General features: G+C 41.6%; 1 protein-coding gene and 2 long non-coding RNA genes across 3 annotated transcripts; 1 reads left to right on the plus strand and 2 right to left on the minus strand.

The window, feature by feature from the left end:
- Window positions 1–15,085: 15,085 nt before the first annotated feature.
- LOC120284240 lies at window positions 15,086–17,921 on the minus strand. Its single transcript, XM_039291137.1, has 3 exons — window positions 17,870–17,921; window positions 16,053–16,349; window positions 15,086–15,976 (listed from the first exon to the last, which is right to left on the minus strand). The coding sequence occupies exons 1-3, from the start codon at window positions 17,906–17,908 to the stop codon at window positions 15,962–15,964; spliced, it is 351 nt and encodes a 116-aa protein (XP_039147071.1). The 5' UTR covers window positions 17,909–17,921; the 3' UTR covers window positions 15,086–15,961.
- Window positions 16,485–17,642, minus strand: LOC120284241. The gene is made up of 4 exons (XR_005543452.2): window positions 16,884–17,642; window positions 16,800–16,825; window positions 16,716–16,741; window positions 16,485–16,655 (listed from the first exon to the last, which is right to left on the minus strand). It is a non-coding gene; the product is annotated as an uncharacterized LOC120284241 (long non-coding RNA).
- Window positions 17,922–19,159: 1,238 nt separating the features above from the next.
- Window positions 19,160–22,012, plus strand: LOC120284244. Its single transcript, XR_005543459.2, has 2 exons — window positions 19,160–21,108; window positions 21,187–22,012. It is a non-coding gene; the product is annotated as an uncharacterized LOC120284244 (long non-coding RNA).
- The last annotated feature ends 2,365 nt before the right edge of the window (window positions 22,013–24,377 follow it).

Here is a 24,377-nt window from a genome sequence, read left to right on the forward strand (position 1 = left end):
TTTTAACAAAACACTTATCTAATTGCCAACGCGACTACACTAAACCCGCGGCTCTTCCGTTGCTATGTTCCAATAACAAAGGGCCTCCTAATTAGTTGCAAAACGTACCTGAAAAACAAAAGACTAATGCAACCATAAAAACAATTATAATACTCACCACCAGATTAGCTTCCACCAAATGTACCTGAAAAACAAAAACAAAAATTAATGCAATAATTATAAAAACAAATAATTATAAATATAACACTTACCTCCCACCAAATGTACCTGAAAAGAAAAACACAAAATTACACAATCACAAAATCAAATAACAAATATAATTCTCACCCAATCACAAATGTTACTTCCATTTCCACGGCTGCTCCCATAAACTTCCAGCTTGACGAGCGCCAACAGAGAACTGACGCTAAAACCTAAAAGCAAACAATTAACAACATTTTAAACAAACTAAATTAAATCAAATAAAGCACTTACCGCACCGACCACAGACAACAGCTTACCTACAGCTTATGCATTAGACAAGAGGAGATGGGCCCACCAATCGTAAAACAAAATCGCCAATTTTTGCGACTTTTAATACAAAAAATCGACAATATTACGACGCCGTCTCCGCCTCCTGATGCCATTGCTCCAACAAGGATAACTAGCGCAGAGCTGGCGCCACACAAACAATCCGCATTTTTTGTCCTCAAATTGTTTACTTTTCCTCAGTATCGCATCTCCTACGAGTTCTCCGCTAAACTACAACGAAAAGATAATTAATAAGAATATGATACAAAAGATAATTAATTAAGAACAAAGCAAACCGGACAGGCAAACAACCAGGCGACAACAGGCGCCAACAGGCGGTTCCATCTTGCTGACGATAAGCATGCAACTGATCTTTCCTAGATGTAAATCCTGAAACAAGGAAGCACAAGCTAAAACTGGGAATAAATTACTTTAACAAAACACTTATCTAATTGCTAACTCGACGACACTAAACCCTCGGCTCTTCCGTTGCTATGTTCCAAAAACAAAGGGCCTCCAAATTAATTGCAAAAAGTACCTGAAAAACAAAAGACTAATGCAACCATAAAAACAATTATAATACTCACCACCAGATTAGCTTCCACCAAATGTACCTGAAAAACAAAAACAAAAATTAATGCAACAATATAAAAACCAATAAATTATAAATTTAATACTTACCTCCCACCAAATGTACCTGAAAAGAAAAATAAAAAATTACACAATCACAAAATCAATCAACAAATATAATTCTCACCCAATCTCAAATTTTATCCATTTCCATGGCTGCTCCCATAAACTTCCAGCTTGACGAGCGCCAACAGAGAGCTGAAGCTAAAACCTAAAAGCACCAAGATTGTAAATTCTGAAACAAGGGAGCACAAGCTAAAACTGGGAATTAATTACTTTAACAAAACACTTATCTAATCGCCAACTCGACGACACTAAACCAGCGGCTCTTCCGTTGCTATGTTGTACCTGATGTACCTGAAAAACAAAAACAAAATTAAACAAAACGAAAACAATGCAATAAATATGAAAACAAATAAATTATTAATATAATACTTACCTTCCACCAAATGTACCTGAAAAAATAACACAAAATCACACAATCACAAAAGCAAATAACAAATATAATACTCACCCAATATCTAATTTTACTTCCATTTCCATGGCCCCAATCGTTGCGACGGCTCTTGGCAACTAATCACGCTCCGGAGGCTCCAAGCTGCAAACCCTGGCGAAATGGCCACAAAACGCGGCGCATCTAGCCACTCAAGATGAACGACCAAGCCACAATCATCACTGTCGACTCTCCTGCCATAACGAGACAGATCCCATCACAATAATGGCAGCAGCTCCAAAACTACGTGACGACCGCTGTGCCGGACCTTTCTTCAGGCATCCCTCTTCCCGACGACCGCCGAAGCTGACCTGCAATTTTAACAAACTAAATAAATAATTGCAAACATCTACCACTGAGGGTGGAAGAGAAAAACCATCAAATGACAGCAGCGAGGGATAAACTTACCACTAATAAATTACCTGCAACGCTTTCCGGACATACATATTGCAAGTGGCGCGCATCCAGCGTCTGAAGCCAATTTCCTGCCAAAACACAACTAATACTCACCTCCAATGACTCTCGAGGCCTCCAGCGACTCGATGCTTCCGTTCTCCTGGCGGGGGTAGCTGAAAAGAAATAAATTATACAATGTTAGTCCTACAATTCAATGTTTTATATAAAATCACTACAATTTTATAAATGTAAACATAATATGCAAGACGATAATGTTACCAGTCCACGTCTCTGTCTATAATCCAAAGCTTACAAAAAAATACTAACTTAACATTAAATACTAATCTATGCCCAAGCCCCAAACTCACCCCATGCAATGTTAAACTCTAAATTCAAATAATTGTACCTACATATTGCATAAATTGTAATCAAAGGCAAAATAAATTTGTGGATGCGGAACAGAATTCATTCTGTCTCCGTATCTCCACCTACAAAGTTAAAAAAAAAAGAACCTGCAACGCCGGCCGGACATAATCGTTGCAAGTTGCCCACCTCCAGCGGCCGCAATCCAGACCACTGCCAAAACGCAACAAAACTTACCTGTGATGACTCCTGAGGCTCTCAGCGACTTGGTGCTCCTGTCCTTCTGGCGGGGGTATCTGAAAATAAGTAAATCAAACAATGTTAGTCTAAAATTTTAATGTTTATTGTAAAATAATTTCATTTTTAAATGTAAACAAAACATGCAAAACGATAATGTTACCAATTCATGTCATTGTCTGAAATCCAAGCAAAAAATACTAACTACAACTTAATACTAACTTTGCCCAAGCCCCAAACTCACCCCAAGCTATGTTAAACTCTAAAATTCAAATTATTGTACCTACATATTGCATTTATTGTAATCAAAGGCAAAATAAAGTTGTGGATGCGGAACAGAATTCATTCTGTCTCCGTACCTCCACCTACAAAGTAAAAAAAAATAAAACAAAGTAAAAGGGAAAAATTAAATAAAATAATTTATTTAAATAAATAAATAAAATAAATTAAATAAATAAACCAATAAATAATTAAATTAAATTATTTAATTTAAACAAACGCGCTTCGTTGCTGATTACTCTCACGCGCAAACTAAACCAAACTCGTTCTGCAATAGACAAATTAATTGTTATAAATTGTCTTCCGGCCGCAATGTATTAAACCGCGACAACAATTAACATAGTGTCTAACGAAAACGAACAATAAAACAGTTATTGTGCAACCTCTAAAAGAAGCCGCCTCAACCAAAGGAAACAAGGAGAAGAAACGCAAAAGAAAGGAAGAAAGTACACCTGGAGAAATCTTGGAAGAGAAGGAGGACACTCAAAGCAAAGATACAAGAAGCTGGAGAACACACTAAAAACAAAAATCCAGGGTATTTATACCTTCACTAGTATCGCTTAAATTTTTTAAATATAATAAATAAAAAATAAAAAATATAAACATGTCTAGTTCTGACCACCTCTTTTCTGAAGACGAGGCACTCTCTATTACCTCCAGTCCAGAAGAGAGAAATTCCCCTCCTCACTTAAATATTTCGCCTAATACAAATCAGAAAAAATTGCCTTTAAATCACAAAAAGACAAGTCCTAAAAACTCTTCTGGGGCCGCTTTAAAAATTGGTAATTACCTTTCCCATAAGGGGAAAGAGAATACAAACACCAATAATGCCAAAAGAGACCGCCTATCGCTCACCAATACGGATGCAAACACGGGTGGCGCCAAATCTGGCATCCCAAAGGGGAAATTGCCCTCTCCTTCGCTCGCCACACACATACCCAAAGGGAATTTACTCACCATTATGACTCCAACTCAAGCAGCTGCACTCACACATACTGACGCTTCTCAAAAAGGGAACACACCTACATCTTCGAACTTGACTAATGCAGCCGCAGCCACCAACACCGATGCAGTTCAAAGAGGCGCCAAAATCAGCGACGCTTTGGGTACTTTCCCCTCCCTCTCGCACAGCGTTCGCAGCATTGATATGAATCTCAGCTCCTCCACCAAAATTGGCCGCAACACAATTTCCCCTCTTTCACATACTCACACTAGCACAAGCAAAAGCTCAGAAAGCCACTCTAAACGTCCCGTGCTCTCCAACACCAATGCACACTCTAATAAGGTGAATATAAGCGACGGAGGGGAAATTCACTCCCCACAAATTCAAACCAACAAAAGCAAGGAACAAAACCAAGATAATAATGAACCAATTACTTACACAAGTTGCTACGCTCCATGGTCGATTTCTAACCCTAAGCCGGACATTTCTAAACTCAGCTTAAGCAAGAAACCCACCAATCGCTCTGTAAATACTGGGAAAAGAAGCATTTCCCCTCACCAAAGGAATGCTTCTTTTCACCCTTCTTCTCAGGGTGATTTAAAACCAAAACCTAACAATAGCGACATGCCCACTGTGGTGAATCTAACAACAGCCCGTACCCTTAGTCGGCCTGCTGCCAAGCGAGATTTATTCAAATCACCCTCCAGGAGTCCAGACGAGCAGCTCATGAGCTTCTCGGAAGTGGTTGCTGGAACAGGTCCAATCTTTTTGGTACCCTCAGTTCCGGCTCCAACTACAAAAACCCCGGCCAAGAGAACTAATGACGACTTGGACTGCTCCAGCTTCAAGACGCCAAATAAAAGACTATGCGCGACCTCCAATTTCGAATCTCCCAGCATTTTCCCCCCCCTCTATACACCCGTTTTCCAAAGCAAGGCAGCCAAATCTGTATATGAGGAATCCAAAACCAGAAATCGACCCTCCCACCAGCCGTTACCCTGCAGCATCAATGCTCCTGCTCGCAGCGAAACGACGCCACCCCCTCAAAACACAGACGCTGAGTTGCCACCTTGGAAACTAGTGCCTCAAAGCCGCAGAGCACCTCCCATACTCGTCAACGATATCAAAGAAATTGTCCCGCTGCTAGAAAAGTTAAACTACACAGCAGGAGTCTCCAGCTATACCACCAGGGCAATTGAAGGGAACGGGGTCAGGATCCAGGCCAAGGACATGACCGCCTACCAAAAAATCAAAGATGTCCTTAGAGCTAACGGCTTCTCTCTATCCACAAACCAGCCAAAGCCCGAGAGAGGTTTCCGAGTAGTAATCAGACATCTCCACCACTCCACTCCATGCTCGTGGATTGTCAAGGAGTTGCTGAAACTCGGATTCTCTGCGCGCTTCGTCAGCAACATGACAAATCCGGCTACAGGTGGCCCCATGCGAATGTTTGAAGTGGAGATCGTCATGGCCAAGGACGGAAGTCATGACAAAATTATCTCACTCAAACAAATCGGTGGGCAAAGAGTGGATATTGAAAGAAAAAACAGGACACGGGAGCCGGTGCAGTGCTACAGATGCCAGGGCTACAGGCATGCCAAAAACTCATGCATGAGACCACCAAGATGCATGAAATGCGCTGGCGACCACCTGTCATCCTACTGCACCAAGCCTAAATCCACACCCGCCACCTGCGCAAACTGCTCTGGAGAGCATATAAGTGCGTATAAGGGATGCCCTGCTTATAAGGCTGAAAAACGAAAATTGGCAGTGAACAACATTAACATCAGCAAAATACGGACAATCAAGAACGCTAACACAAACAACTATGGACGACAGCACCCTCCCTCTCGCAACAACACCCCCCGGCTGCCATTCAGCTCATCACTATTCAACAGGATAACAGCTGAATCCCGCCATGACACAACAAGAGCTTTCCGGAAGAACCCCTTCCGGCAAAACAGAAACGATGCAAGACAAATCCAGCCACGCCTATCTTCCCACAATTTGGCCATCCAGAAGCGGCTGAGTAAATGGCGCCGCAATCCAGACAATATCTCCAATAAAGGCACGATCAATCCCAAAGACAAGCCAAACTCACGACCACCTAACATGACGAGCAACCCGGCACAAAGGCACCTGGAAAGTTTCCAGGACAAGCTCCGCAAAGCAAGATGTGAACGCAAGGACCAGGACCCTGAAGAAAATACGACAAACATAAGGAGGGGAGTTGATGGCAGCCCGCCGACCACCAGCAGAGCTGCCAGAGCATCCTTTAAGCCAAGGATCATAGAAGACAACACCCCTACGCCTATGGACACTTACTCAAATCCGCAAAAAAGCACCTCTGACTACCACAGTAAAAGTCTTACACAACGAGTGGAAAATATTGAAAAGAAAATTGACAACCTAATGGAACTTTTATTCAAGTGCCTCGAATATACCAAAGAGCCGACCATAGCACACCTCATAACCTCCTGAATCTTCAAATCTTCAACGCAATTTAAACTCTCACTATGACTTTAATTCTAAACAACGGACAATCTACCAATACCCTTAAAATAGGATATTGGAACTCTTGCGGAATTACTAATAAAATAAATGAACTGGAGGCCTATATAAAAAAAGAAGATATCCAAATTATGCTAGTAACAGAAACCAGGTTAGAACGAAATTCCAACGCACTAAACTTCAAAGGTTTCCACACATACCTAGCACAAAACCCTACTTCACACAGAAAAGGCGGCACTGCTACCATCGTCAATCAAAACATTCGACACACATGCCTTAATCCCATAGAGACTGATTTCATGCAAAGCGCACCCATAGCACTCATACCTTCAAATCACATACGCGCAAACATGACAATCGTTGCCCCAATATACTGCCCACCTGTATTTAAATGGACCACTGAGCAATTCTCAAAGCTCTTCAATCACTTTGACACGCTCCTCGACGGAAAAACCAAATTTATACTTGGCGGCGATTGGAACTGCAAACACAGACTCTGGGGTAACTTTTTATCTTGCGCTAAGGGAAGATCCCTGTCACAGTCAATCCTTGCAAGAAAAGACCTTGACATAGTGGCCACCGGCCAAGCCACACACTTTCCTTTTGACAAGAAAAAACAGCCCTCTGCATTGGACTTTGCAATCTGCAAGGGCTTCCACACTAAAAGACTAAAAACTTACTCTACAGATGAACTCAGCTCGGACCACCTCCCTATTCAAATAGTCCTAGATCCTGAGGATACCGACTGGCAACTTAATAATACAACAAACAATGCAATTATACAAAAAAGAACAAATCTCACGAAATTCAAGAAAAACCTAGAAAACAAAATATTACTAAATACGGAAATACGCACAGGACAGGACATTGATGACTGCATAGATATTCTTATCAACAATATAAAATCCGCAGCCAATGAAGCCACTCCATCAAATCGCCCCCAAGATTTGCGCACCTACAACTCTTCAAGAAGACCCACAAAGCTAAGACTAGATGATGCAACTAAAAGGCTACTAGAGGAGAAAAAGGAGCTAAATAGAATCTTTAGAGCAGTAGGAACTGACGAAGCCCGAAGATGGTTTAAAAACGTGCAAAATAGACTGTCTAAAGAAATCAGAAAGCTCAAACTTAAACTCCTCAACCGCAACCTACAGGACATTGACACCACGGACAGATATAGAATGCAAAAACTATGGAAAACTACAAACACAATCAAAAAGCAACCTCGACCCTGCTGGCCGATAAAAAAGGACAATGATGACAACAGCCTAAGAACTGACTACCCCTGGACCAGGACTTTAGATGAAAAAGCTGAAGCTTTTGCAGCCCACCTTGAGTCCCGCTTCAAGGCAAATCAAAATAACGACGCCAAAGACAGGGACTTCGTCAGAAGTGAATTAGAAAAATTCAAATCTTTAGATGCGAACGGCGAATCCGGTAACAGCACCTTCAAGCCAGTCACTCTGGCTGAACTAAATGAGCTGATAAACTCACTGGAACTAAAGAAAGCCCCAGGAACTGACAATCTTAACAACAAAACCATAAAAAACCTACCCACAAAAGCCAGATTATACCTAATACTTATCTATAACAACATTCTGAAAACTGGACATTTCCCAAACAAATGGAAGCACGCAAGCATCTCAATGATTCCCAAACCAGGGAAATCACCTTTTGCTCTAAACTCCTACCGACCAATTAGCTTACTCTCTGGCCTTTCTAAACTACTCGAAAGAATACTACTAAAAAGACTGTACGACATTGATTATTTTGCCAAAGCAATCCCATCCCATCAATTCGGCTTCAGAAAGGACCACGGAACCGAACATCAGCTAGCCAGGGTGACTCAATTTATCCTAAAAGCCTTTGAAGAGAAAGATGTCTGTTCTGCCACTTTCCTTGACATTACGGAAGCCTTTGACAGAGTATGGCACGATGGCCTACTTTATAAATTATCTAGACTCATCCCCAGATACCTATTTGACCTACTCGAAAACTATTTATCGAATAGAACCTTCTCTGTCAGGATCGACGGTGAAACCACGTCTAGGATAGGAAAAATTAGAGCTGGAGTTCCCCAGGGCAGCATATTGGGTCCGGTCCTCTACTCAATATACTCATCTGATATGCCCTACCCAATCGTAAAAGACTATATGCGTCACATATCCTTCCCTGATTACAACCAAACAAATACTATCTTAGCTACATATGCAGACGATACCATAATTCTTAGCCGGTCCAAATATACCAATCTTGCGATCAACCTAAATCAAAACTACCTTAACGTTTTCTGTAGATGGTCAAAAAAATGGGACATAGCAATTAATGCAAAGAAAACCGGACACATTCTCTTCTCCCTAAAAAGAGAAGAAACTAATGCATACACTCCTCCAACAATTAATGGACAAAGAGCTGCCAAATTAAACAAACAACGCTATCTCGGACTTATGCTAGACAGAAAACTGACCTTTGGAGCACACATAACGCTACTAAAAGGAAAGACTATAGCTGCTTACAAAAAACTAGAATGGCTAGTAGGAAAAAATAGCCACCTACCTAAAAACGCAAAGATTCTACTCTGGAAACAAATTGTCTCCCCAATCTGGCATTACGCCATAGCAATATGGGGCTCGCTGGTATCGGACACCCAAGCAAATAAAATTCAAACAATGGAAAATAAATATATCAGGCGAATCATTAACGCCAGCAGATATACAAGACAAGCTACCATAAGGACTATTTATAACATTAAATCATTCGATGAAATTTTTGATAAAGCAAGCCAACGCTACGCCAACTCCCTTACTGACCACGAAAACCCTCTAATATACGACCTCCTAATTAACGCCTACAAACCTATCAGACTGGAACTAAGCAGAAGCAGATACGTCAAGCAACTCTCAAAATATTTCCTGCCTCTCCAACAACACCAACCAAAACCACCTGCGGAACCCACCTACAGCTCCATACATGATTATACAAAAAACGAGGAAGCTGAAATAGTCGCCGAAATGAGAACCAGATACAGACAGACCCTTCCAACCCTCCTCCTGATTGCTGACCAAGAATTGGAAATAAGGCAATCTATAGCTGAGAAAATGAGAGTGGAAAAGGAAAAAGCCGAAAGGAGAAAAGCTTTAGAGAAGGGACCACCAGACAGATGGTGTGAACTTGAAATAAATTATTACAGCAAACTATTCAGAAAAGGACTAAGGACCAGAGAGGAAATTCTTGAATTAATGCTCGGACAACCCACCACTGTAATCAAAATAGTAATCCCAGACTACGAACCCGAAGCTGACCAACCTAATTAGTCTTCACAAAACAAATAAAGCAATTAAAACCAAAAATACATTTATTTACAATTAATTCCTAATTAATTAAACTATTTTAACAAAACACTTATCTAATTGCCAACGCGACTACACTAAACCCGCGGCTCTTCCGTTGCTATGTTCCAATAACAAAGGGCCTCCTAATTAGTTGCAAAACGTACCTGAAAAACAAAAGACTAATGCAACCATAAAAACAATTATAATACTCACCACCAGATTAGCTTCCACCAAATGTACCTGAAAAACAAAAACAAAAATTAATGCAATAATTATAAAAACAAATAATTATAAATATAACACTTACCTCCCACCAAATGTACCTGAAAAGAAAAACACAAAATTACACAATCACAAAATCAAATAACAAATATAATTCTCACCCAATCACAAATGTTACTTCCATTTCCATGGCTGCTCCCATAAACTTCCAGCTTGACGAGCGCCAACAGAGAACTGACGCTAAAACCTAAAAGCAAACAATTAACAACATTTTAAACAAACTAAATTAAATCAAATAAAGCACTTACCGCACCGACCACAGACAACAGCTTACCTACAGCTTATGCATTAGACAAGAGGAGATGGGCCCACCAATCGTAAAACAAAATCGCCAATTTTTGCGACTTTTAATACAAAAAATCGACAATATTACGACGCCGTCTCCGCCTCCTGATGCCATTGCTCCAACAAGGATAACTAGCGCAGAGCTGGCGCCACACAAACAATCCGCATTTTTTGTCCTCAAATTGTTTACTTTTCCTCAGTATCGCATCTCCTACGAGTTCTCCGCTAAACTACAACGAAAAGATAATTAATAAGAATATGATACAAAAGATAATTAATTAAGAACAAAGCAAACCGGACAGGCAAACAACCAGGCGACAACAGGCGCCAACAGGCGGTTCCATCTTGCTGACGATAAGCATGCAACTGATCTTTCCTAGATGTAAATCCTGAAACAAGGAAGCACAAGCTAAAACTGGGAATAAATTACTTTAACAAAACACTTATCTAATTGCTAACTCGACGACACTAAACCCTCGGCTCTTCCGTTGCTATGTTCCAAAAACAAAGGGCCTCCAAATAAATTGCAAAAAGTACCTGAAAAACAAAAGACTAATGCAACCATAAAAACAATTATAATACTCACCACCAGATTAGCTTCCACCAAATGTACCTGAAAAACAAAAACAAAAATTAATGCAACAATATAAAAACCAATAAATTATAAATATAATACTTACCTCCCACCAAATGTACCTGAAAAGAAAAACAAAAAATTACACAATCACAAAATCAATCAACAAATATAATTCTCACCCAATCTCAAATTTTATCCATTTCCATGGCTGCTCCCATAAACTTCCAGCTTGACGAGCGCCAACAGAGAGCTGAAGCTAAAACCTAAAAGCACCAAGATTGTAAATTCTGAAACAAGGGAGCACAAGCTAAAACTGGGAATTAATTACTTTAACAAAACACTTATCTAATCGCCAACTCGACGACACTAAACCAGCGGCTCTTCCGTTGCTATGTTCCAAAAACAAAGGACCTCCAAATTAGTTAAAAAACGTATTTGAAAAACAAAATATTAATGCAACCATAAAAACAATTAAAATACTTACCACCAGATTAGCTTCCACCTAATGTACCTGAAAAACAAAAACAAAATTAAACAAAACGAAAACAATGCAATAAATATGAAAACAAATAAATTATTAATATAATACTTACCTTCCACCAAATGTACCTGAAAAAAAAAAAAAACACAAAATCACACAATCACAAAAGCAAATAACAAATATAATACTCACCCATTATCTAATTTTACTTCCATTTCCATGGCCCCAATCGTTGCGACGGCTCTCGGCAACTAATCACGCTCCGGAGGCTCCAAGCTGCAAACCCTGGCGAAATGGCCACAAAACGCGGCGCATCTAGCCACTCAAGATGAACGACCAAGCCACAATCATCACTGTCGACTCTCCTGCCATAACGAGACAGATCCCATCACAATAATGGCAGCAGCTCCAAAACTACGTGGCGACCGCTGTGCCGGACCTTTCTTCAGGCATCCTCTTCCCGACGACCGCCGAAGCTGACCTGCAATTTTAACAAACTAAATAAATAATTGCAAACATCTACCACTGAGGGTGGAAGAGAAAAACCATCAAATGACAGCAGCGAGGGATAAACTTACCACTAATAAATTACCTGCAACGCTTTCCGGACATACATATTGCAAGTGGCGCGCATCCAGCGCCTGAAGCCAATTTCCTGCCAAAACACAACTAATACTCACCTCCAATGACTCTCGAGGCCTCCAGCGACTCGATGCTTCCGTTCTCCTGGCGGGGGTAGCTGAAAAGAAATAAATTATACAATGTTAGTCCTACAATTCAATGTTTTATATAAAATCACTACAATTTTATAAATGTAAACATAATATGCAAGACGATAATGTTACCAGTCCACGTCTCTGTCTATAATCCAAAGCTTACAAAAAAAAATACTAACTTAACATTAAATACTAATCTATGTCCAAGCCCCAAACTCACCCCATGCAATGTTAAACTCTAAATTCAAATAATTGTACCTACATATTGCATAAATTGTAATCAAAGGCAAAATAAATTTGTGGATGCGGAACAGAATTCATTCTGTCTCCGTACCTCCACCTACAAAGTTAAAAATTACCTCAAGTGAGCGATCTTCCCCTATTCATGTTAATATTTCGCCTATGTCTCACGGGTCTGGCAATTCCCTGGTTAATACAGTCAATATTAACCAGAAGAAATTGCCTGCAAATCATAAGAAAAGCCCAATTAACTCTTCTTGGGTAGCCTTTAATTTCTTTAATTCCCTTTCTCTAAATATGAAAGAGAATATAAACGCTAAAAATGCCCAAAGAGACCCCCTCTCGATCACCAATACTGCTGCAGCCAATGTTGGCGCCAAAAGCAGCATCTCGAAGGGGAAATCGCCATCTTCTCCTCCACTCTCTTCACAAATACACAAGCGAAATTCACTCCCCACAATGACTCACACAAACACAGCCGCACTCACAAACACCGACGCTACTCAAAGAGAGTTCAAATCCACCACAGCGACCTGCACTAATGCAGCTGCAGCCACTAATACGGACACAGAATTAAGAGGCGCCAAACCGAGCGACGCTATGGGAAATTTCCCCTCTCTCCCACACACCGACAGCGCAGAGAAAAATCTCAGCTCATCCACCAAAATTGGACGCAATGCTTCTTCCCCTCCTTCTTATACACACACACAAATAAATAAAGCCGCCGAAACAAATTTAGAAAGCTGCTCTAAATCTCCCGCGCTTGCCAATTCAAAAATTCAACCCAACAAAGCCAATGATATTGACAGTGGTGAAATTGCTCCACCACTTATACAAATTAACGAAAGCAAGCAGGAGGAAAGACCAAGTACAACTGCCAAAGCTTTCTGGTCAATTTTTAACCCTAAACCTGACACTTCTAAACTCAGCCTAAGCAAAAAACCCACCATTCGCTCTGTAAATACTGGGAAAAGAAGCATTTCCCCTCATCAAAGGAGTGCTTCTTTACGCCCTGAAGCTCAGGGTGATTTAAAATTCAAATCTAACAACAGATCCATGCCCACTGTGGGGAATTTAACAACAACTCGCACCCTTAGTCGGCCTGCTGCCAAGCGGGACTTATTCAAATCTCCGTCCAGGAGCCCAGACGAGCAACCCATGAGTTTCTCGGAAGTGGTTGCTGGAACAGGTCCAATCTTTGTGGCACCCACAGTTCCGGCTCCTCTAACGAAAACTCCGGCCAAGAGGACAAACGATGACTTGGACTGCTCCAGTTTCAAGACGCCAAATAAACGATTATGCGTGACCACCTATTTCAAATCTCCCAGCATTTTTCCACCCCTCACCACACCCGTTTTCCAAAGCAAGGCAGCCAAATCTGTATACGAGGAATCCAAAACCAGGAATCGACTCTCACACCAGCCGTTACCCTGCAGCACCAATGCTCCTGCACGCAGCGCAACGACGGCACCTCCTCAAAATACAGAAGCTGAGCTGCCACCTTGGAAACTTGTGCCACTAAGCTGCAGAGCGCCACCCATTCTCGTTGACGATGTCAAAGAAATTGTCCCGCCCCTGGAAAAGCTAAACTATACAGCAGGAGTCTCCAGCTACACTACCAGGGCAACTGAAGGGAACGGGGTCAGGATCCAGGCCAAGGACATGACCGCCTACCACAAAATCAAAGATGTCCTTATAGCAAACGGCTTTTCTCTATTCACCAACCAGCCAAAGTCCGAGAGGGGCTTCCGAGTTGTAATCAGACATCTCCACCACTCCACTCCATGCTCGTGGATTGTCAAGGAGTTGCTTACGCTCGGATTCACAGCTCGCTTCGTCAGAAATATGACGAACCCGGCTACAGGTGGGCCCATGCGCATGTTTGAAGTTGAGATCGTCATGGCCAAGGACGGCAGTCATGACAAAATTATCTCACTCAAACAAATCGGTGGGCAAAGAGTGGATATTGAAAGGAAAAACAGGACACGGGAGCCGGTCCAGTGCTACAGATGCCAGGGCTTCAGGCATGCCAAGAACTCATGCATGAGGCCACCAAGATGCATGAAATGCGCTGGCGACCACCTGTCATCCTGTTGCACCAAGCCAAGAACCACCCCTGCTACCTGCGTCAACTGCTCTGGAGAGCACATTAGCGCATACAAGGGATGCCCTGTTTACAAGGCTGAAAAACAAAAGCTTGCGGCAAACAACATTGACACAAATAAAATACGTACAATTAAAGACGCAACCAACAACTATTATAGACGTCAAGGCCCTCCTCCACGCAATAACACCCCTCGGCTGCCACACAGCTCAGCAATCCTGAACAGATCAATTGCTGAAGCTCGCCAGGAGGCTGCCAGAAAGTCGGTGTTAAATCCTTTCCGACAGAATATGAATGACAGAAGGCCACGTCTTTCCTCCCATGACACCGCCATACAGACGCGGCTGAATAAATGGCGCCGAAACACCAACAAGTTACCCAAAAAGGGTAGGATAACTTCTAAAAACAATGCAAAGCCAAGAATGGTACTCAAGACAAGCAACCCAGCGCAACGACATCTGGAAAATTACCAGGACATGCTCCGAAATCAAAGGAGTGAAGAAACTGACCAGGAACCGGAAAATGGTACTCCAATTCCCAGGCAATTTAGCAACGACAGCCCTCCTACTACCAGCAGAGCTGCCAGAGCAAGCTTCAAGCCAAGACTTATTGAAGAAGCCACGCCATCGCCAATAAACTCCAATTACAACTTACAAAAAGGCCTCTCGGACGACCACACAACAAATCTAGCAAATAGAGTCGACAATTTAGAAAAGAAAATTGACAGTTTATTGGCCTTAATCATACAAGGAAGAGTTAACAATCTTGACATGGAAACTTCCAATTAATCCTACATCTACTTATACTTATTCTAACGACATCTATATCCGATGGAAAAGCGCACGTCAATCTGCTCCCAAACTCCTGCACGGTCATCTCCTTCCTCGACGCAGCCTAATTTTCTTAGAATACAAACTCAATTAGATAATGGCATTAAAATATAAACAATAGAATCAATACTCACACCTCAAAGCATCCGGATAATCAAGCTTACGAAAACGCACTCCAGCTGATACTGATGAAAGATACGGAAAAATACAAACAAGTCCTATAAGATGAAGCGGTAGATCGATATGAAAAGGATTAGTGTGGCAGAAACATGATGAATAAAAGGCGACTCGCTGCAGCAATTTATGCACAACGTCACTTACCTGAACATTCTTGCCACACGGTCCCGATTAGTATCCCTTATCACCGATGCAATCTACATGCATGCTGCGCTGCAATAGACGGGCTGATCCAGAACGACGAGCGCCTACATTAGTTGACGCTAAAACCTAAAAGCAAAACAATTAACCAATAAACAATTAAACAAAACAATCAAATATTGCTCTTACCTCCTTGACTACAGCCAACTGGTAATCCAATGCAACAAACAAGAAGAGGCGGTCTCCGCAAAAGAAAAACAAAATCGGCAGCTATCGCGATTATAAACACAAAAAATTTACATTTTTACGACGCCGTCTCCACCTCTTGATGCCACTGCATCATCAAGGATCACTAGCGCGGAGCTGACACCACACTTATAAGCCACAAAATCCGTCCCCAAAATGCATAATTTTCCGCAGTATCGTACGTCCAATTATTTTCCGAAAACCTGTAAAGAAAGAAAAAAACCAATAAGAATATGATACAAAATTAATAAAGGACACACAGAAAAACGTAATACTTGCCAGGCAAACAAGCAGATACAGATATGCGATTCCATACTCCTGACGCCACGCACGTAAATCCTTCAACGCAACCGACAATAAGAGACAGGCACCGCAAAAGCAAAACAAAATCGCCAACTTTCGCGATTTTAAATACAAAAAGTTGACAATTTTATGATGCCGTCTCCATCTCCTGACGCCAACGCATAAATAAGGATAATTTGCGTGGCGCAGATGCCACATCAATATGGTGCAAAACTTGTCCTCAAATTGCATATTTCTCCTCAGTTCTGTATCTTCGACGAATTCTCTCCTAACCTGTAATGAAAGGAAAATAAATAAGAATGCGATACAAAGATTACTCAAGAACACATAAATAATAACAAACCGGACAGACAAAGTAGCAGATGCTAGTGGACGGCTCCATCCTGCTGACGTCAAGCACGCAGCTCCAGCTTCAAAGACTCTAACTATTTAAACAAGGGAACACAAGCTATTACTGGGAAATATATATTTAAAATATAATACTTATCTAATTGCAACTTGATGACTCCAAAACCGCGGCATTCCAGCTGCAATAGCACAATAACAAAGGTCCTCCAAACTAGCTCTTACAAAATGTACCTGAAAAGCAAAAAATAAAATTAAAATCAACGCAATTATAAAAGCAAATACAATACTCACCCCAGACTAGCTTCCTCCTTAAGTACCTGAAAAACAATAACAAACGCTACTATATAAACAAATATACACAAAGATAATACTCACCTTAAATTAAATTCCACTCAATGTACCTGAAACAACAAAAATTAATGCAATCATCAAATAACAAATAACAAATATTATACTTACCAAATTCTATTTTTACATCCATTTCCATGCCATTCTTGTTGCGGCCGCCCTCTGCAACAAATCTCGAACCGGCGGCCACTAGCTGCCAATCCTGATGCTACGGCCACAAGACGCGGCGCACCTGGCTCTCCTCGGTGATAGATCGAGCTTCAATCCGCACTGACGACTTCTCACTAGAGAGCACTCCACCACCATAACGCCAGCAGCTCAATAAAAATGCAACGACAGCTGCGTGGGATTTGTCTGCGCAACTCCTCTTCCTGACGATCGGCAACTTGCATCTGCAACACAAACAATCTCATTAAACAATTGCATAAATCTGCCACTGACGACATAACGGATCTTCACCAAATGACGGCGGCGCTGGATGCTGCCACCAAGAATAACTCACCTGCAACTCCAGCCGGACATACTTGTTGCAAGTGGCCCACTCCCTGCGGCCACAACAGTCCACAGCCAACACACAACAAAAACTCACCTGTAATGGCTATTTAGGCTCCTCAGCGACTCTATGCTTCCGTCCTTCTGGCGGGGGTACCTGAAAAGAAATAAATTACACAATGTTAGTCCTAAATTTCTATGTTTTCTGTAAAATCGCTACAATTTATTAATGTAAACAAAACATGCAAGACGATAATGTTACCAGTCCATGTCTCTGTCTATAATCTAAAGCCTTCATAAAAAATACTAACTTAACATTAAATACTAATCTATGTCCAAGCCCCAAACTCACCCCATGCAATGTTAAACTCTAAATTCAAATAATTGTACCTACATATTGCATAAATTGTAATCAAAGGCAAAATAAATTTGTGGATGCGGAACAGAATTCATTCTGTCTCCGTACCTCCACCTACAAAGTTAAAAAAAGCATATTTCTCCTCAGTTCTGTATCTTCGACGAATTCTCTCCTAACCTGTAATGAAAGGAAAATAAATAAGAATGCGATACAAAGATTACTCAAGAACACATAAATAATAACAAACCGGACAGACAAAGTAGCAGATGCTAGTGGACGGCTCCATCCTGCTGACGTCAAGCACGCAGCTCCAGCTTCAAAGACTCTAACTATTGAAACAAGGGAACACAAGCTATTACTGGGAAATATATATTTAAAATATAATACTTATCTAATTGCAACTTGATGACTCCAAAACCGCGGCATTCCAGCTGCAATAGCACAATAACAAAGGTCCTCCAAACTAGCTCTTACAAAATGTACCTGAAAAGCAAAAAATAAAATTAAAATCAACGCAATTATAAAAGCAAATACAATACTCACCCCAGACTAGCTTCCTCCTTAAGTACCTGAAAAACAATAACAAACGCTACTATATAAACAAATATACACAAAGATAATACTCACCTTAAATTAAATTCCACTCAATGTACCTGAAACAACAAAAATTAATGCAATCATCAAATAACAAATAACAAATATTATACTTACCAAATTCTATTTTTACATCCATTTCCATGCCATTCTTGTTGCGGCCGCCCTCTGCAACAAATCTCGAACCGGCGGCCACTAGCTGCCAATCCTGATGCTACGGCCACAAGACGCGGCGCACCTGGCTCTCCTCGGTGATAGATCGAGCTTCAATCCGCACTGACGACTTCTCACTAGAGAGCACTCCACCACCATAACGCCAGCAGCTCAATAAAAATGCAACGACAGCTGCGTGGGATTTGTCTGCGCAACTCCTCTTCCTGACGATCGGCAACTTGCATCTGCAACACAAACAATCTCATTAAACAATTGCATAAATCTGCCACTGACGACATAACGGATCTTCACCAAATGACGGCGGCGCTGGATGCTGCCACCAAGAATAACTCACCTGCAACTCCAGCCGGACATACTTGTTGCAAGTGGCCCACTCCCTGCGGCCACAACAGTCCACAGCCAACACACAACAAAAACTCACCTGTAATGGCTATTTAGGCTCCTCAGCGACTCTATGCTTCCGTCCTTCTGGCGGGGGTACCTGAAAAGAAATAAATTACACAATGTTAGTCCTAAATTTCTATGTTTTCTGTAAAATCGCTACAATTTATTAATGTAAACAAAACATGCAAGACGATAATGTTACCAGTCCATGTCTCTGTCTATAATCTAAAGCCTTCATAAAAAATACTAACTTAACATTAAATACTAATCTATGTCCAAGCCCCAAACTCACCCCATGCAATGTTAAACTCTAAATTCAAATAATTGTACCTACATATTGCATAAATTGTAATCAAAGGCAAAATAAATTTGTGGATGCGGAACAGAATTCATTCTGTCTCCGTACCTCCACCTACAAAGTTAAAACAAAACCACGGCATCCCAGCTTCGATCGCCTTAATATTAGCTGCTACAAACGTACCTGAAAACCAAAACAAATATTAATGCAATTATAACAACAAACTTAATACTTACCTCCAGAATAATCGCAAACTTTAAAAACCCAATTCCTTGGCATCCCAGTTGCGTCGGCCTTAATATTAGCTGCTACAAACGTACCTGGAAAATTAAACAAATATAAAAGCAATTAAAACAACAAACGTAATACTTACCTCCAGAATAATCGCAAACGTAAAGAAATCAAAACCAAGGGATCCCAGCAGCGACGGCCTCAATATGAACTGCAACAAATGTACCTGAAAACAAAAACAAATATTAATTCAATTATAACAACAAACTTAATACTTACCTTCAGATTAACTGCAAACTTAAATAACCCAAAACCACGGCATCCCAGCTGCGACGGCCTAAATAAGAGTTGCTACAACTGTACCTTAAAACAAAAACAAATATTAAATATAAATTATAACAAATAGCTTAATATTTACCTCCAGATCAACCGCAAACTTGAAGAACTCAAAACCACGGCATCCCAGCTTCGATCGCCTTAATATTAGCTGCTACAAATGTACCTGAAAACCAAAAACAAATATTAATGCAATTATAACAACAAACTTAATACTTACCTCCAGATTAATCGCAAACTTTAAAAACCCAATTCCTTGGCATCCCAGTTGCGTCGGCCATAATATCAGCTGCTACAAACGTACCTGGAAAATTAAACAAATATAAAAGCAATTAAAACAACAAACGTAATACTTACCTCCAGAATAATCGCAAACGTAAAGAAATCAAAACCAAGGGATCCCAGCAGCGTCGGCCTCAATCTGAGCTGCAACAAATGTACCTGAAAACAAAAACAAATATTAATTCAATTATAACAACAAACTTAATTTAATGCAATTTAAAACAAACATAATACCCACCTTCAGAATAGCCGACCTGAAAAATATACCTGAAAAACAACAAATAATGCAACTATATAAATAAACAAATACAAATATAATACTTACCTCCAAAAACCGTCCAGCCTAGGCACCTGAAAAATACAAAGGGAAAAAAAAATAAAATACCAGCAGCAACAACAGCAACGACGCAGCCGCCACCGGCAGCGGCAATAGCAGCGACGCAGCCACCACCAGCAGCGACGCAGCCACCACCAGCAGCGACGCAGGCACCACCAGCAGCGACGCAGGCACCACCAGCAGTGACGCAGGCACCACCAGCAGCGACGCAGTCACCACCAACAGCAACAACAGCAGCGACGCGGACGCCACCAGCAGCGACGCAGCCACCACCACCAGCAGCAGCAGCAGCTACGTAGTCACCTTCAGCAACAACAACAGCAGCGACGCTTTCACCACCAACAGCAACAGCGGCGGCGACGCAACCACCACCATAAGCAACAACAGCAGCGGCGGCAGCGACAGCAGTAGCAGGGAATGGCTTCGGCCTCAGTCGCATACCTTGCCAATCGGTTGGACTTACGAAGTATGAGACGTCGATTATCCTGCGGACAAATCCTTCCTTCCGGATGCCTGAATATTTTGTCGAGCCAGCTGATCATTGTTTTTCCGACTCCATACCTGACCACTGGACAATCATCCTGGACAACAATCACCGGCGATTCAAATCTGGAAGAAAGAAATCTGGATCAGTTTGTTTCCTTCAGATTTGTATGTAACTGCATCCCTGACAAACCGGAGCGTTTCCATCAGACGACGCTGGACTGCGGCGCATTTTTCCACCCGCCACAGAATGGACGCTTGCATAAGGCCTGACGGGCCAGATGGGCCGATGCCTGGTACACGATGGCATCTCCGCGGTGGCGCGATGAGCAGCGACGCTGAAAGAAATAATAATATTTAGTTTGCGGTACAAAAAAGGAGAAAACTACATCACAATTTACATCAACAAAGGTAACATATGTTTTCCTTTCCCTTTTCCAAGTAGTAGTGAGACCAGCTACCGAGAATGACCTGGAATACCGGCTAACGCGAAGCAGGGTATCGATAAAGATTCTGGCGGGAAAAATGCCAGAACATCGATTACCAGCTATATTGCTTTTACCCCCGATTTATCGAAGCCCAGGAGTAGTGAGACCAGCTACTGACAATGACCAATGACATCGGCCAACGCGAAGCGATATATCGGTTACCATTCTGACGGGAAAATCGCCAGAACGCCGATTACTAGCCGTGTTTTTTCCCTCCGATTTATCGAAGTCCAATAGCCCGCCTAGGCTTCCCGACCAAAACGGCGCGTCAGTGGTGATTAAAAATCCGACAGAGGCACCAGTGCAACAGCTACCCAAAGTGAACAAGACGGAACGGCATACAAAATGGACGGACACAATGGAAACCAAAGTGAAGGATGGGCAACTGTGCTATCTATCTCCTCGGACGATAGCAACTGCTCGTCGTCGCCGCCATCAGCCAGAGTCTCATCGCTGGAATCCTATGCCACATCAATTTAATTTAGAATATACATCCACCCAAAACTGTTTCCCACTAATACTACAAATTTTCTCTCATAAAATTACTTAAACTTAAAACTACTACTACTTATAAATATTTTTAACTACCGTAAGCTAAGGCTACTTAACGTAAAATCCTAACTTAAATCAGGGCGCGGATAACTGCTGCCAAGCAAATCAAAATTGTCCTCGAAATTGTAATCCTTAAATAACTATCATAGCCAAGGCGCGCACAACTGCCGCCGATCCAAAAATGTAAAATGCCATAAATTGTAACTATATATTTTTAAAACAAAAATCAGAGTACAATAAAATGACAGCACCAACAGGAGCTGAAAATATTAAAAAAAAAAAAAAAGGGAACACAAGCTATTACTGGGAAATATATATTAATAATATAATACTTATCTAATTGCAAACTTGATGACTCCAAAATCGTGGCATTCTAGCTGCAATAACACAACGACAAGGGCCTCCAATTTAGCCCATACAAAACGTACCTGAAAAGCAAATCAATCAACGCAATTAAAAAAGCAATAAAATACTCACCCCAGACTAGCTTCCTCTTTAAGTACCTGAAAAACAATAATAAACGCAACAATATAAACAAATATACACCAATATAATACTTACCTTAAATTAATTCCACTCAATGTACCTGAAACAACAAAAATTAATGCAATCATAATTAACAAATAGCATATATAATACTCACCAAATACTATTTTTGCATCCATTTCCATGACTATTCCGTTGCGGCGGCTCTCTGCTACAAATCTTAAAACGGCGGCCCCAAGCTGCCAATCCTGACGCTATGGCCACAAGACGCGGCGCACCTGGCTTCCTTCGGTGACAGACCGAGCCACAATCCTCTCTGACGACTTCTTCGCCACGAGACGACTCCACCACCATATAGACAGCAGCTCTCAAAAAATGCAATGACAGCTGCGTGGGGCAACTCATTGCAACTCCTCTTCCTGACGAACGGCAATTTTATCTGCAATATATTCAAACAATTGCATAAAACTGCCACTGACGATACAACTTATACTCACCAAATGACGGCAGCGATGGATGCCGATACCAAGAACAACTAACCTGCAATCGCCGGCCGGACAAAATTGTTGCAAGTGGCCCACTTCCAGCGGCCGCAACAGACCACTGCCATAATGCAACAAAACTTACCTGTGATGACTCCTGAGGCTCTCTGCGACGCGGTGCTCCTGTCCTTCTGATGGGGGTACCTGAAAAGAAATAAATAAAACAATGTTAGTCTAAAATTTTAATGTTTTTTGCAAAATAATTTCATCTTATAAATGTAAACAAAACATGCAAGCTGATAATGTTACCAATCATGTCAATGTCTGAAATCCATGCATATAAAATACTAACTTAAATTTAATACTAACAAAATATGTCCAAGCCCCAAACTCACCCCATGCTATGTTAAACTCAAAAATTCAAATTATTGTACCTACATATTGCATTTATTGTAATCAAAGGCAAAATAAAGTTGTGGATGCGGAACAGAATTCATTCTGTCTCCGTACCTCCACCTACAAAGTTAAAGGAAAACCAAAAGTGGCCTCCAGATAGATGGTGTGAATCGGAAATAAACCTATATAATAGACAATATAGAAATGGCGATTTAACCAGGCAGGAAATTATAGAAAGATTCAAAGGTCAACCATTAAATGTACAACGAATAATCCTACCTGACTACGAAGGCGACTAAAATTAAATCAAAACAAACCAGGGTAGGAGCAGAAGGCAGAAGTAATTAAACTGGCGGAAGGGGTGGCAAAAATATTGAAAAGAAAGGAAAGAAATACAAAAAGGCTAAAGGCTAAGTTCAGGTTACATAAAAAGGGAAATGTGCTTATAGATATAATGGTAAAATTAACTTAACTAAACACCTACTGAATAACAAAATTATGATGGCTGGATGGCTGCGTATTTAAATGATTCTCCTGGCGTGATTGAAAATCCATCTCTCCTTTCCAACTGAGGGATCTGCGACTCTTCGGCTCCTGATGGATCCATCTGCTGCTGTAATGGACGCCACACCGGCGGTCCAACCTAAAAGAAAGATAATAGGCATTAGTTTTCTTTCTTTTTTCTAAATATACTAAATCACCAAACCTCTACAACAAAAACAACAGCGCATTGGGCGCTTTAGCTCACCAAGGCAGCAACAACAACAGCAGCAAGGCCAGCAACAGTGGCGGCAGAGACCAAGCGGCGAGCTGAACATTTCGCTGGCCACACCCACCACTCCTGGAGGCCCTGAAAGAGGGAGCTGATTTTCCTTAACTCTGAAGATCCGACTCCAATGTGACGCTCTCAGCTTTGAGCTCAGCGCCGGCGTTGCAAATCCGGCTTTGTAAGGAGAGGATGCTTCAGCTCGTGGCGTTGTCTCTCTCCAGAGGCAGTAGTAGCAGCAACGGTAGCGGCAACGGGATCGGCGGCCAATGCTTGGTCTAGTAAATCCCAGTATCGGTCCTTTGGAGATGAGATGCCGAGTGGCGGTATGCGTCCATAGGGACTGCCTGGATTGATTGGGCAGGAGACGGCAGCGGGCCTGGACATGGGCGTCACCAGCAACATGGCAGCCATGCGCAGTCAATCTCCCGGTGGCAACAGGCTGGAAATGCAGCAACAGCGGCGC

This window comes from Drosophila simulans, chromosome 2L (assembly GCF_016746395.2).
Source record: "Drosophila simulans strain w501 chromosome 2L, Prin_Dsim_3.1, whole genome shotgun sequence".
NCBI lineage: Eukaryota > Metazoa > Arthropoda > Insecta > Diptera > Drosophilidae > Drosophila > Drosophila simulans.

What these genes read in the sequence shown, in the direction of transcription:
- LOC120284240 (XM_039291137.1), bottom strand. Translation starts at nt 17,908, where the DNA reads ATGGAGCCGTCCACTAGCATCTGCTACTTTGTCTGTCCG. An exon ending in TCTGCTACTTTGTCTGTCCG is followed by an intron (nt 16,350 to 17,869) that starts GTTTGTTATTAT and finishes CTTTCATTACAG; the next exon opens with GTTAGGAGAGAATTCGTCGA.